The sequence below is a fragment of the Delphinapterus leucas genome, chromosome 1, assembly GCF_059928025.1.
Source record: "Delphinapterus leucas isolate spDelLeu-1000000601 "Yukka" chromosome 1, BTC_Dleu_Yukka2, whole genome shotgun sequence".
NCBI lineage: Eukaryota > Metazoa > Chordata > Mammalia > Artiodactyla > Monodontidae > Delphinapterus > Delphinapterus leucas.
Window position 1 is genome coordinate 124,690,266 of NC_143129.1, and position 16,126 is coordinate 124,706,391.

The 16,126-nt window shown below is 36.1% G+C and overlaps 1 protein-coding gene across 1 annotated transcript in view; it reads right to left on the reverse strand.

Annotated features, from left to right (window-relative positions):
* Positions 1-6,455: 6,455 nt before the first annotated feature.
* The window catches only part of MSH4 (mutS homolog 4), a 98,152-nt gene continuing 88,481 nt past the window's right edge, over positions 6,456-16,126 (reverse strand). Inside the window, exons 18-20 of the mRNA XM_022581067.2 lie at positions 12,551-12,725; positions 11,106-11,194; positions 6,456-6,845 (exon numbers count right to left, since the gene is read on the reverse strand). Coding sequence (XP_022436775.2) covers positions 6,654-6,845; positions 11,106-11,194; positions 12,551-12,725 — 456 coding nt within the window. The 3' untranslated portion in view covers positions 6,456-6,653. The remainder of the gene's footprint in view (positions 6,846-11,105; positions 11,195-12,550; positions 12,726-16,126) is intronic.

Genomic DNA, 16,126 nt, shown 5'->3' on the forward strand with positions numbered 1-16,126 from the left:
TCTGTGGTCACAAATAACACAAGGTAAAGAATTAGTCAACTAAAGTGTTGGGAATAGGATGACAGAAATGGATTATATTTGGACATAATTAGCCTTAAGTTACAACGTGGAGCTTGGGTGTTTTGATATGTGATACCCCTAAATACTAGCCCAACAGTATTTTTTTAATGAGATATAATTGTGTAAAACAAAATAGTTTCAGGTATATAACAGAATGATTCAATAAATTTATATACTGTGAAATAATACTGTGAAATATATACTGTGAAATAATCACCACAATAAGTCTAGTGGTGATCACCACCCATCATCACACATAGTTACAAGTTTTTTTTCTTGTGATGAGAACTCAAGATCTACTCTCTTAGTAACTTTCAAATATATAATAACAATATTATTAACTATAGTCACCATGCTGTACATTACATGACCAGGACTTATTTATAACTGAAAGTTTGTATCTTTTGATCACCTTCACCCATTTCATCTACCCCAAATTATATGTTTGTTTGTTTTTTTTCTGGTATGCGGGCCTCTCACTGCTGTGACCTCTCCCGTTGCAGAGCACAGGCTCTGGACGCGCAGGCTCAGCGGCCATTGCTCACGGGCCCAACCGCTCCAAGGCACGCGGGATCCTCCCGGACCGGGGCACAAACCCACGTCCCCTGCATCAGCAGGCGGACCCCCAACCACTGCGACACCAGGGAAGCCCTATATGTATTTTAATACAAAAAAAGAAACAGTTTTGACCCAACATCACATCAAAATGAAACTGTTATCAGTTAAATCTGCATATCCTTTGGTTACAAAGAAACTTATCTTAAAAAAATTAGAATGTATTCTACAACAATTTTTTAGCTCTTTGCTTTTTGAATATCTAGGGTATTAGACTGTTCTCTATATAACTATGTAGTCAAACTGTTGCAACATAAAGATGAGAACTGGAAGATAATTCTCCATGGGTCTCTCATGCTTCCACCTGTTTTATGAGCAGAGGAACTGTCTTACTCTTGACTATCTTTTTAAGGATGTTTGTACAGTGAGCAGCCTTAGAAGATAGAGAGAGTGGCTCCCTCTGAGCAGAGGGCAGGTTTGCTCAATATCTAATATAATAAAGGCAATGTCTTCCTCTGGGGAAGTGGTCAAGGAGGTTTGCTTGAAGCTCATTTTAAAAGCCTGGAGTTTCCCAAGCTTGGGATTCTTCAGCTATAACACCAATCCACTGTGTGCACATCTACCTGGACAACTACACATCTTAGAGGATGGGAGTACATGGAACCAACACAAACAAGAAGCTCATGTTGCATGCTGTGCCACTAGTAATAAAGTCCTTCGTTTCTGACCCAGTCTTTTGTCTTCTGACAGAAAACAGTATGGTAAGCTAAACTGCTAGTTTGCAAGTTAAGGTAAAAATCTTAGACACTTCACAGTCCTTGACAACGAGGATCTGTTCCCCACCTCATCACGGCATTTAGATCGATTTCAGTAGATTATGGTAGACAGCATCCATCCTCACTATCTGCAATCTGGGGACTATCGAAATTTGACAATTCATATGAAAAGGGTATTCATTTTGGTCCTATAGTAAGACAAAACAATTGTGTGATTTAACTTTCTAAAGAACAGAATGGAAATAGCCAAGTAACAATATAACTAGATCACTTGCTTTTCCTCTCCTTCCACATTCGTTCCCTTAACTGCATTACAGGGTTGGATTATAGAAATGCTTATTTATTACACTTAAACCACATTTAATTATGATTGAGCATATTTTAAGATCATAAATAAGTATATAGGAAGTTCAAACAACACACAATGTATTAATATTTGAATATTTTACCAGTAGCATATGATAATTATTTTAGTTGGAAATATGTGTTAACATGAAGAAAGTTAAAAAAAAAAAAACCTTAATCTAGCTTATAAAGAAAAACTAGATTGCTCATCTAGATGAAGTGATTCTTCTGGGCAAATATTTTAGCAAATCTTTTTACATTTATTCCCTAATTTCCATCCACTCTAACAGAGCTTAATGAATTTTATCTAGTCATCACTTCTACTGAACATGGCTCATACCTATGCTAGAGAGTGGGCAACAAGCAGCACCTAAATTTCTGGAACTTCTTTCTTCTTCTTTTTTTTTGGGGGGGGGGGCACCATGTCACATGGTTTGTGGGATTTTAGTTCCCGGACCAGGGATCAAACCCGGGAACCTGGCAGTGAGAGTGCGGAGTCCTAACCACTGGACCGTCAGGGAATTCTTTCAAACTTCCTTCTACTGGAATTCTTATTATTTCCATATTTCTCAACATGGTTGATGGTATCACCACGTAGAATCATATTTAACTCTTCCCTTCTGTATTAATTTGCTAGGGCTGCCATAACAAAGTACAAAAATTAGGAGGCTAAAACAACAGTAATTTATTGTCTCACAGTTCTGGAGCCCAGAAGCCTAAAGCTGAGGTGTTAGCAGAACCACACACCCTCTGAAAACTGTAGGGGAATCCTTCCTAATTTCTGGTGGTTTTCCAGCAATCTTTGGCATTCCTTGGCTTGTAGATGTATCACTCCAATCCTCTATCTTCACATGGCATTCTCCCTGAGTCTCTGTGTGTTCACATGGCAATCTTCTTATAAGGACACCAGTCATATTGGATCAGGGGCCCACCCTACTCCAGTATGACCTCATCTTAACTAATTATCAATACATTTGAAATGATCCTATTTCCAAATAAGGTCACATACTGAAGTACAGGGGGTTAGGACTTAACGAATCTTTTTCAAGGGGACACAATTCAATCCATAACACCTTCCCCTCACTAAAAAATCGGTAAGTCATGAATCGCTAAATCTGGTTAATCAGCACTAAATCTCCTTAATATCTTTCAAATCAATGTCTTCTCTCCTCCACCAGCCACTCCATCCTCTCCATTCTCCTCCTTTACACACACACACACACACACACACACACACAACCCTGTTCCATTCTCACTGTTTCTACCCTTAATCATCAATTCTCTTCTGCACTACTGAAAGAGTTTCTTAAACTATCTCGTCTCCTTGGTTTCAACCACACATCCCAAAACCATTTATGCTACCACCCAGATGATCTTTCTAAAATGGAAATCTTATCATGTTATTCCTCTACCACCACCACCACCCTCTTCCACTCTCCAGCAACAGACCTTAAAGCTCTGCAGTCATCTAAAGAAGAAACTGATATAAAGCCCTTACTTCATCTTTTTGCCACTCTCTCATATGCACTCTATCCCCCAGCTAAACCAAGCTGCTTACTGTTTCACATCTCTTTGCTTTTACATAGGCTGATCCTTATCTAAAATGCTCTTCCCTTCCTGAACACTTGACATATTTTACTACCTTTTAAACTCCCTTGACCCAGAAAGAACTGTAAACATTTTTTGTGCTACTACCCTTCTTATGTTCCTCTATTATCATACTTATCACATGGTGTTCCAACCCTACTACATGCGTTTTTTTTCTTAACTACACCTGAAAAGCCTACCTCAAGGTCAGACATCTTTTGTGCGCCTAGCACCTAGTACGTAGTCTGTTCCATAATAAATATTATTGAATTATATTTTTGGTAGTTTTTTACCAAACTCTGAAACTTTTGCTTGAAGTGAAAGATTTAAAAATGTGCTACCAGAGAGGTTAAACTAAAAAGCAGCTAAAAAATAATTTAGGAAAAAGAAAGATTTTTAAAAATCACTGCTTGCTAAAGAATGATCAGAATAGCTTTAAAATATTTTAAATGCATTACTCACCACATATCTATTAGAATGGCTAAAAAAAATTTAAAAACTGACAATATACCAAGTACTAAAGAAGATGTGGGAAAACCGGACCTCTCATACATGGCTGACAGGAATGCAAAATGGTATAAGCCCTCTGGAAAAGAGTCTGCAGGCTTCTCATGAAGTTAAATATACACTTACAATATGACAGGGCCATTCCACTCCTATGTAACCTAGATAAATTAAAACTTAACACTCACACAAAAATCTGTACACAAATGTTTATAACAGCTTTATTCATAATCACCAAAAACTAGAAACCTAAATGTCCTTCGGTGAGTGAATGGATAAACTGTGGTACATACAAACAATGGAATACCAGGCAGTAATTAAAAGGCACAACCAAATGGATAAATTCTAAAGTACATTATGCTCAGTAAAAGAAGCCAGTCTCAAAAGGCTACATGCTATATGACTGGTAAAAACAAAACTATAGGGAAGGAACGCTTAACCATACTCAGTGATTGCTGGGTTAAAGTTAGGAGTCAGGGAAGAATTTGGCTACAAAGGGACAGTACTAAGGGAATCATCTGGTGGTGACAGAACTGTTCTGCATCTTGAATGTGGTAGTACCAAGAATCCATAAATGTGCCAAAATTCATAAAATTGTAGACCAAAAAAGATTTAATTTTACTGTTATGCAAATTTTAAAATAAACAGATGTATTACTTCCTAGGCATGAGGATAAGCTGCGCTTTCCCTCTACTCCCATATACCTTACCCCTAGACTTGAAGATTACTTTATGTGAGGATAAAGGTGGAACAGACTAAAAGAATGGCTTTGAGATGGAAATTCAAGGAGTTTGCTAAAACATTATGGACATTTATCTTAAAAGACTGAATTATAAGATAATGATCTATAATTTTAGAGAAAGGCAAAGGCGAAGAGGTACTGAAGAGTAGAGCAAATAGACCTGAAAATTAAAGGATGGATTGTCTTCCTAGCATTCACCTCCATCCTACAGTACCACGACTTTATATCTGCATTTGATTTGCTTTTCCATATGTTTCGGCAACACACAAAATGACTGAAGAAAAAGTATTTAATTTTAAGAAGATATAAACCCATTTTTATCTCAGTATTCCAAATCTAAAATAAAAGGGATTAATTGGTTGGCTGCCATTTTTGCATCAAAAGCTGCAGAATGATGATGAAGAATTTCTTAAAAGTCTAGTGGAATTTAATATTAGGGTTAAATGTAAAGGGAAGTTAATACATTTGAGTAAATGATATTCAGCATATTTAATACTTCACACCTGTCTCTGCTTGCCTGTTTTTCTTCTGCAGCCAGCTCCCCTTCTCCCTGTTATTGCTTCCTCCCTTTTCTTCCCTGCCCTCCCAAACAATGTGCCATTCCCTTTTCCTCCTCAGTACCTTCTAGAAATTTGCCACAAACCTAAATTATCTAACTGCTTTTAGGAATGACTGCATAAAATATAATTCATTTCAAAGGCTGTGAATTTAAATGTGACTAATGGTCAAATTCAAATACTGTGGTGCTCTATTTCTAAAACATGAGAATAGGAAATAGAAGTAGTTTAATAAGACATTTAGTATATATCTAATGTAATTATTAACACTAATTTACAATTATTTTTCAAAGAAATTATGTGTATCTTTCAAATTATAACTTTTTCAATATATCTGGCAACTAATGTGTACTTAGAATGCTGAATAAAGTAAAACATATTAGTATTATTTTATAAAATAAAATATGTATGTATTAACAAAAAATAGGGCCCTAATCAGTCTGTGAACAATTTTTTGTAATAGTAATTCACAGTAATACAAATAACTATGAATCTTGCAGCTTACTGAATGTATACCCTGAGTTCCAGATACTTAAGTTTCCAAGAGTAATTTCCCTACCTTAGGCCTTTGGGCTGAGATTATGTGAGTAAGTCTTCTACTGAGACGGAACTATAGAAATAAGGTGTTTGAGAAGACAACAGCTCTTTGCAGTTACTGAACAACTGATGGTCTTCCATTTTCTTTTGTCCATTTATAAAACCAGAATAACCTCTGGGTTAACTCTAAAAGGTGGTGTGAGCCACATACCTGTGGAAACACAATTTTATAAAATGCTCCCTTGTGAACCAAAAATTAAGGCAAACATATCAATATTACCTTTCTGCTGCCTTGTTTACTCACCTAAAAAAGATGGTCAAAAATGAAAATTTGGAAAAGGGAAAAGAGAAGAAGTTGGTGAGTAGAAAATGGAACACCTGGCTATTTGGTAACTACTCCTTGCAGAAACACTCTCTGCGGTACAAAATATCTATCTGCTGAATTTCACCTTTTAGAACTATACTGAATGCCCAAAAGAATACTTTAAAATTCTCGGTATCATTCTAACAAACTTCAGAAGCATCCAGTGTTGGAATTTGGGGGTATTAATTAAGAAATCATTGAGTCATAATAAGAATGTAAAAGAAATATTCCTTCTGAATAACAGTGTAAAAGAAAACCTTGCCTAAGTTTTCAGACCTGCAAAGAAAGATTTCTTTTAGCTAAACTATTTATGATAACATTTTAAACCATAACTTGTAAATATAAATAAACTTAACATGAAGTTTCATAAATGAGAAAAAAGCATCACGTTACACTTTTTTCTAACATAAAAATCAGTTCTTTAAATAGTTCTCATTTTTAAGTTATATAACAAATATTTTCTTATATAGAACATATAGATGATAATTCTGAGGTTAATATAATGTAATTTTCAATTAAAATACAAAATTTAGCAAATATTACTTTCTTTTGCTCTTAGGAAAAATGAATTCTAGGTTCCTCATATTAAGACATATTATTTCATTAGTATAAGATATGAGTTGTTATTATTCTTCAGTGTTTCCTGAAACTTGTTTAGCCCTGGGAAAATCTGCTTCATACTTCTTTTTGAGATTACTTAAATATGTTCGTAAACTGTCTGGATCCAATTGAGAGTTTCGAGCAGTTTGAACGAGCCTAGTAGCTAGATGGTACACAGCTCTCTGTCTTTCCATCTCAGGGGTACTCCTTTGGCTTTGCTGTTATTGAAAAAATATAGATAAAAATTAAAATATGAATACTATCATTTTTATTTTGGCAATATTCTATCTCCTTTCATAGAAATAAGAACTCAATGGTTAACCAATCCCTTTGGATAAGTCAGCCCCATCCAACTAGCTAATCATGTACCAGAAGAAATATATATTATTTTGGAGAATAACATTTCTCATGAGTATTTACTACTTTATGACAGATCCTTAATCCTTGAAAACCACTTCTCAATGAAAAAAAAAATCTGCTAAATGGTCAGATATCTCAACACAACACCAAAGAGTAATAGAAAATCCACAGAGTTATGTTCTACAAACACTTTCTCATCAAAAAGGTATGGGAAAATAGCACTCTGCTCATTGCTATGCAGTATTCATAATTTTAAATGTCACTCAGAGTACTACTCTTTATCTCCTGCTTTAATTCCCCAACAGATAAACTAGTGGACAGAATGGGTCATCAGTAAACTGCTTGTCCCTCAAAACAGTTCATATATAGGATTGCTAGAGCCTAAAAGAAAATACTGCCTGAGGGGTAAATTACATTTTTAAAATAAGCAACATAAATTGCTAGTTGAAATTATGTCTTAGTTATACATACAAACTATACTTAAGGATACCTAAGAAATAATGTTTAAAATGGGAATCTTCTAGTACTTTGGAAGACCTTTAGAATTCAGTCCTTGAATACCTGCCTTCAGGGCTGGGAGTATAGCTAGAAAATTCTTCATTCATTTCTTTGCCTGAGCTAGAAAGAGGAAGCAGCATTTTCAATCTTAACTATTTATGTAAAGACTTAGTTTCCATTCACTAAAGGAAATATAATCCCTTCAACTTCTCAATAGGCAAGAATTCCAGATATTTCTCTACTTTCACTATAGGAAAAATGAATACAACTCCGTGAGGTAGAATAAGATTATCATATATTGATCCATCCATCTATTTGATACACTGATTGATCAACTATCAGTTTATTATTTAAATGACAGTTATTGAATATCTATTATTATCTATATTCCAGACCCTATAACTTGCATTCATGACTATGGGGGCATACAAAAATGTCATCCTGACATGATAATGGCAGTCAAAAAGCTCAGTCTTACAGTGAAACAGACATGTTTACAAGCAACTGATTAATCATGAAAAGTCCCAAAAGAGGGATATAAAACGTTCAGAGGAAAGAAAGTTCACTTCCAGCTTGTGTCAAGAAAAGCTTAAATAGGATGGAGTACTTGAAATGAATCTTTTTTTTTTTTTTTGAAATGAATCTTGATGGATAGAAGAGCCTAGAAGGGAGGGCATTGCAGATCGAAGAAACAGAGAGAGCAAACACATTAGAAAGTATGGTACACAATCAGGTCAAAATGATGAAATGACAAGTAATTCAATGTGGCAGAAATGTACATTATAGTTAAATTGAGTAATGTTATATAACACTGAGGTAGTAAACAAAGGGAGATCATAAAGCAGTAGTTAACAAACTTTAGTTTGCTTAAAAATCATCTGAAGACTGGTTAAAAATGTAAAGCCTTGAGCCACAGGAGACCCTTGAAAATCTGGGATGGTACCCAGTATCCCAGGTGATTCTAACGTAGGTAATCCTCAGATTACATTTTGAGAAATAATCATAGATGACTTTCAACATTAGGCTAAGGAGTTCAACTTTTATTTGGTAAGACACAACTGAAAATTTCCGAGCAGGAAACAACATAAGAACTATGCATTAGAAGACAATCTTGTAGAAGTATGTAGAATGGGTTGGAAAAGAGAGAGAACCTACTGCTTAGTCCTAATGAGAGGTAATTAAGAAGGATTCATAGCTCTGATGGGTCACTTCGAGATCTGAAAGTGAAGAGATGAGAAGATTTTTCAAAAGATGATAAATTTAATTTTGAAACTACTGAAGAGTGAAAACATAAATTAAGATTTCAAGAAGAAATATGGATAAAAATATATAGATTCAGAGTCAAAAAGAAATGAAAGTGGAGGCTGAGGAAAGGTGAGATCAGCAAGAGTATAGAATTTTTTTTTTTTTTTTTTTTGTGGTACGCCAGCCTCTTACTGTTGTGGCCTCTCCCGTTGCGGAGCACAGGCTCCGGACACACAGGCTCAGCGGCCATGGCTCACGGGCCCAGCCGCTCCGCGACATGTGGGATCCTCCTGGATCGGGGCACGAACCCGTGTCCCCTGCATCGGCAAGCGGACTCTCAACCACTGCGTCACCAGGGAAGCCCAAGAGTATAGAATTTTAAACAAAGAAACAACGGTAAAATCTTAGGAATACTTCTGTTTGGTAGGTGGAATAATATAAAGCACTAGTGAAGAAAGGAAAGAAGTAATCATCAAAGGGGTAGGAGAATAAGAACATCCAGGAGAGGACAATTCCACAGTAGCCAAGACAGGGAAGAATTATGAAAAGGGAAAGAAGGGTAGTGGCAAATGCCGTAGAGGGAACAGGGAAGATGAGAAGTGAAAAAAAGGCCATACGATTTTGTGAATAGTTTTTAAGAGGAAACTTTCTGTGGAGTGATGACAAGATCCAGTTTGCAAGTGGAAAATGGAAGAAGCAAGTATAGATTACTCTTGGGAAATTGGCAGTAAAAGGAAGAGAAATATAATTTGAGAAGGTAAAAAAAAAAAAAAAGATTTATTGGGAAAAACCTAACCATATTCATAGGGAAAAAAAAAAGCCACTGAAAAAAACACTAAGAAGAAAAGAAACTGGTGAAGAAACTGATCTTAATCGAGATGGAAAGAAGGTAGAAAAGTTAACCTTAAAAAGGTTGAAAGGGGCTTCCCTGGTGGCGCAGTGGTTGAGCGTACGCCTGCTGATGCAGGGGACGCGGGTTCGTGCCCCGGTCCAGTAAGATCCCACATGCCGCGGAGCGGCTGGGCCCGTGAGCCATGGCCACTGAGCCTGCGCGTCCGGAGCCTGTGCTCCTCAACGGGAGAGGCCACAACAGTGAGAGGCCCGAGTACCGCAAAAAAAAAAAAAAAAAAAAAAAAAAGGTTGAAAGGTAATCTCTTCCTCTGAAATAGGAAGGAAGAGAAATAGGTGAAAAACAGAAATTCCAAAATAGAATTCTGAAGGAGGAAAAGGTTCAAGGACTCACCAGGATGACCTCAAGTCTCTCAAAAAATATAGGAGGTAAATTTTTTTGTAGAGAGTAAGGTTATTGAGGGCTCAGGAAGAGTAGAAACATTTTGAAAGAGTTACTATAAGAAACCACATAGATTAATGGGACAGAAGAAAAAACTATTCAGTAAAATATTCAACCAAAGTTAGTATATACAAATTTGCAGTGGCTAAAATTAGCCTGAATGTATTTTGAGCAGCATCAGGAAATCCAAAAAAAACCTAGAAGGCTACTGGAGAGGTTGCCCATAATTGGAATTTGGCAAGAGGAATTCTGAAGAACTAGGTAATGAGAGGTTCTTTAGAAGTGAAGCACTGCCAAAATTACTGGCGAAGGAATTCCAATGGAGTAGTTAGGCAAGTAAAGTCATAAAAGCAGTCTAGGAGGTCAAAAGACTGAGGAATGCAAAAGAAAAATTGAAGGCAGGTTAAGAAAGAGTGAAAGACACAGGAAACTGTTAATACTGAGGAAAATTTCATACTGCACCTAGCATAGTTTACTGAACACACTGGATTCTTAAAACAATATAAGGCAACTTGATGTAAAAACCTGAAAAAGGATTTCCAAAATTTCAGTTAACAGATGTGAATTCAGTGTTGGATCTACTGCTTCCTAGCAAATCACTTAAGCTCTATGAACCTCAGCTGTAAAAATGCACATAAAAATAATACCTTTATTATTTATCTTTTATTAGACCTAAGTGCTTCATGAAGAGTTATGAGGCTTATATATGATAATGGATAGAAGAGCTTTGAAAACTATTTAAAAAGACATGAAAATGTTGTGCACAGTGATTTTTATTTTTAATGCTTACTTTATAGAGATTTCTTTTCTTATCATAAAGTCAGTGTAGTAACAAGTAGGAACTGAACTGTTTAACTTTTGTTTCCTATCTTATTAGTAGTTATGCTGGGAAAAGTTATAATAGATCAAACCAAAAAAGTTTTGAGAAGTAAAAAGGATTTTCTTTATTTAGGAATTAGGTTTTTGTTTTAAATATTTTAATTATTAATTATATATATTTAGATCCGAGGCCATAATAAAAATGTACACTAAAAGTATTTTCTTGAATTTGAAAAACAATTCTTATTGCTAAAGAGTTTCTTACCAAAATTTGTCTGGTTATTTGACTTGTGATTTCTTTGGCATCCAAGACAATTGATGGTGGGAGTGACGACACCTCTGCAGCTTTTAATCCTAAAATTATCAAGAATGGGGCTTCAATATTATTATTGCTGGTTTTGTTAAGTTTGTTTTAATCAGTATTAATCTTTTCTTCACAGATTTAAATTTCCTTTCTTAGGTATTTATGAACTACTTAATTCTCAAAATTAAGTTTCCCTAAGTTCTGGATGACAACTTACCAATTATGAGATTTAATTACTTGCTAAGACATGTAAGACAAATTAGAATATCAATTACCTCTGAAGATACCTCTGAGATAGCAGAAAACATGATAGGGAAAGGAAAAGAGGTAATAAAAAAATCAAATGGTAGTAATAACATTGAACTTCCAACTACAAATTCAGTTGGTTTATAGGTCAAAGGAAATAACAGGTTTTTCAGGGTAGAAGAAAGTGTAGTCAGAGATAACCCTACAGCTGAATATTCATCTATCTAGCGGATCAACGAGGGAAGAATTTCTCTGAAGACATAATGGTAGGTGACTCTTCATGCAAATTCAAATACCAACTAGTATTCTCATGTTCCCAGATTTTTATTGTGTAAATGCCTTATAGGCTTTCTACTATGTGCTAATAGTTTATTTATTGCTTTAGAGGCAACAGAAGCAACACTAACATTTATTTAGAAGTTACTAATTGCTAGGCACTATGCTAGGCAGTTTGTATTTGATAATTCATTTAATCTTCACAAATCCATATATATCACCATTTAATAGATGAAACTGAGGCTTATAAAGATTAAACATCTGATACAAATTAAGTTATCCATTTGATTTTCCCATTTCAAATAGCAAAACAAAGATGCTATTTTTACCCTCACAAATGTCACATTCATAGCTAAAATAAGTTTTGGAACTTTATGTGTAAAATTCAACTGAAAATTCCCTCAATCTGTGCCACTTTACATGTCACAGAATGATTTAGATAGAAAATATCTAACCAAGTTTATGAACACACATAATTTGGTAATACATTCCATTTTAAGACTTAAGATTTAGTTATCAAGTTCCCTGAATCTGAAGAAAACAGAGGGATGCTGTTACTGAAAGAGTGTCCAAGAAATACATAATTTTCAATTCATTATATAACTTGCAAATATAAACTAATTACATTTTTCTAAGGATAGAAACTATACTTCTGGGACTTTCATGTATTGTATTCTACATAGTTACTGTTAATATGTTTTAAAATAAGCTTAATATATATAAAATGTGAGTTTGACATAGAAAATACAGTCTTAGATCATATAAGCACTCAAAAGAATGAAAAGGAAAGTTGCTTAGACTGACAGTCAGGTAAAGAGAAGAAAGTTTGTCTTACAAGAATATGTAGTGTTTCAGTGTATATATATAATTTCTATATGCAATACCATAATTTTTTTCTTCTGTAAGTCCCTTAGAAAGTTTGTAGGTATACAAGATTGCTTCTTTATTTCTTGAGGTGTTCTTTACATGTTGAACTTCAAAATGCACGTTTTCTACATTAGGATATAGAACATCTATATGGCATAGTTCCAGGAAATGTGTAGCGAACAGTGTAAATGCCTAGAATATACAACAATGAATATCAGTATTTTTAAATGAACTAGAAAATTTTATTTTAACTATTTAAACGTAAATTTTTAGTTTAACCTTCTAAGTAGCTTAGCAGAAATGTAGAAATGAAACTGATGAACTTTGACGCTAACATGGTCAATTCATCTTAAAATGTTTTGAAATTTTATATTCAATGAAGAAAAAATATTTATTATGATTACACACACACGTATGTTACGCTATGGGAAAGAGAACAAATGCAAAAATCCTAAAAAAAGAAACCTGAAGATATTGAAAGGATGAAGTTTACCAGAAATAAAGCTACTAACTGAGGTAATCATTTATTAGAGAAGTAATCCACAAATGAAATAATAAAATTTCCCTCAACTTTTAAAAATCTTTACTTTAAAACTAGCTTCCTTCCATATAAGTAGTTTTGGGAAAGTGAAATCAATGGATTGTCTTAGGTATTTGAAATTGCAAAGGTTTCTGCTTTTATATTTGCATTGTGTTTGGGATAGGTGCTTAAGGGGAAAAAAGGTTGAGGACACTGCTTAGTACAATGATTCTTAAACTTTAGTAATCCCATGGAGAGCTTGTTAAAGATGCAAATTCTTGGTGCTTATCCCGCTCACATTCTAACAATCAGCAGTGTAATTTAGGGCCCCAGGGAACTGCATTTTCCCTAAGTACTTTAGGTGATTTTGATGGAGGTGGTTCAAGTGACTTTTGACCAGAGCAGTGGCTTCCTGCCCAGAGTTACTGAAGCAGAAGGAGATATGACTCTAACTCGTTATGTTTTAAGATACAAGTGAGAAACTAAATAGGTGATTAGTGGAAATTTTAAATATTAAGACATTAAAAAGAAAATATCTGACTGGCAAATGGCTATCAACTATGGAAAGGGGGTAGCAAAGGGAGGAAAAATAATAAATCTCAAAAACTACTAAACAAACCAAAAGGTGGTATAAAACAAACCAAATTTACAAAGCAACAGGAAAATATTTAGAAACCCAGTAAACTATCAATATTTAGAAGCTAGAGATCATGTTCATAATAACAATAACATGCTCAAATTTTATATATCAAATCAATCTATTCTAGTAACTCTGTAAACTCTATTTCGGGTTAATTAGACTTAACGAATAATTATTCAGGACCTTTATATTGCAAGGATTGTGCTAGGCATTAAAGATACTAGATTAGAAATTAGGCTCCTTAAAAGTAAGTAGCGGGCTTCCCTGGTGGCGCAGCGGTTGAGAGTCCGCCTGCCGATGCAGGGGACACGGGTTCGTGCCCAGGTCCAGGAAGATCCCACATGCCGCGGAGCGGCTGGGCCCGTGAGCCATGGCGGCTAAGCCTGCGCGTCCGGAGCCTGTGCTCCGCAATGGGAGAGGCCACAACAGTGAGAGGCCCGCGTACCGAAAAAAAAAAAGTAGCAATATTTATATTTTTACTATCAAGCCAGCTGCTTCAGGATGGTGGGGAACATGATAAGACAAGTGAATTCCATGAACACGGGCCCATTGCTGCATTGCATTTGTTAGGAAGTGAGTTCCTTAACCAGAAGCAATTCTGCAATTCTGTATGGAATACTGTGATGGTGGATAAAGCATTCTGTTAAGTTCACGGGTGGTAGTTTTTGCAGAAGCTACATATGCAGAAGCCACAAGGCAACTCTGTATCCACAGTAAGTATCTAGTCCAGTAAGAACAAGTTGCTGCCCTTTTCGTGATGGAAGTGGTCCAACATAATCAACCTGCCACCAGGCAGCTGGCTAGTCATCTTGGGGAATGGTGCTGTATCAGAGTCTCAGTGCAGACTGGGCACTCAGGGATGGCTGTGGCCAGGTTGGCCATGGTGAGTGGAAATTTATGTTGCTGAGCCCATACACAACCTCCATCCATGCTACCATGGCCACTTTGTTCATAAGCCCCGTGGGTGATGGCAGGGGTGGCTGAGGAAAGAGGCCGACTGATATCCACAGAACAGGTCATCCTATCCAATTGATTATTAAAATCCTCCTCTCCTGAGGCCACTCTTTGGTAAGCATTCACATGGGACACAAATATATTTACATTTTTTTTTCTTATTCACAGAGATTTATCCACATCCCTCTTCCCCAAACATCCTTGTCACCAGTTTTCCAAAAATGTTCCTTCCAAGTCTCAGCCATACCATTGGCCACAGCCCATGAATTGATATATAATCACACAACCGGCCATTTCTCCTCACAAGCAAAATAACAAACAGGTACAATGCTTCAAGTTCTGCCCAGTCAGACAATTTTCCTTCACCAGTGTCCTTCAGGGACTATAAAGGGACTATAGTGCTAGAGCTGTCCACTTTTGGGTAGCACCTGAATATCATACAAAACGATCTGTAAACAAGGTAAGTCTTCTCTTCCCCTGTCAACTCTCTATAAGGCCACAGGTACAAGGTGAAAGAAAGTAGTTTAGTAGGAGTGGGGACCATGAGTGCTTGGGCCATGCCTTCATGTAACTTACTTGTGCCTTCAGGGACTTCTCAGGCCCAATCATGTATATACCCCTTCCATTTGATGATGGAGTGCTGCTGTGCATGCCCAACGTTATGGCTGGTGGATCAGATAACACCCAGCTCATGATGGGCAGCTCAGGTCACATGATAACATGGTGGCCCGTGGTTAATCATTGTGTCTCTACTAAGGCACAGTAGCAGGCCATGAGCTGTTTCTCAAAAGGACAGTAGTCATCTACAGAGGATGGCAGGGCTTTGGGCTTTGCTCCAAACTCCTAATGCCCTGTGCTACAAGTCACCTACAAAGGGCCTGCCAAAGGGGCCAAATAGCATCTCTTATCTGTCACTGATACTTCAAACGCTATTGGACCTGCTTGATCATATGGCCTAAGTAGCAGAGCCGCTTGCAAGGCTGAACCTGTTGCAGAGCCTTCTCCCGCTCTGAGCCCCATGCAAAACTTGCAGTATTCAGGTCACTTGGTAAATGGGCTGGAGTAACACATCCAAATGAGAAATAGGTTGCTTCTAAAATCCAAAGAAGCCAACGATATATTTTGCCTCTTTTTAGCTGTAGGACAGGCCAGGTGTAACAACTTATATTTCACCTTAGAAGGGATAACTCAACATGCCCCATGTCACTGGACTCCTAGAAATTTCACTGAGGTAGAAGGCCCCTATACTTTTTCCCTTTTTTACATTTTTTAAAAATTGAAGTATAGTTAATTTACAATATTGTGTTAGTTTTAATTGTATAGCAAAGTGATTGAGTTATACATATATGTATATTCTTTTCCAGATTATTTTCTATTATAGGTTATTATAAGATATTGGGTATACTTCCCTGTGTTATGCAGGAGGTCCTTGTTGTTTACCTATTTTATATACAGTAGCATATATACGTTAATCCTCAA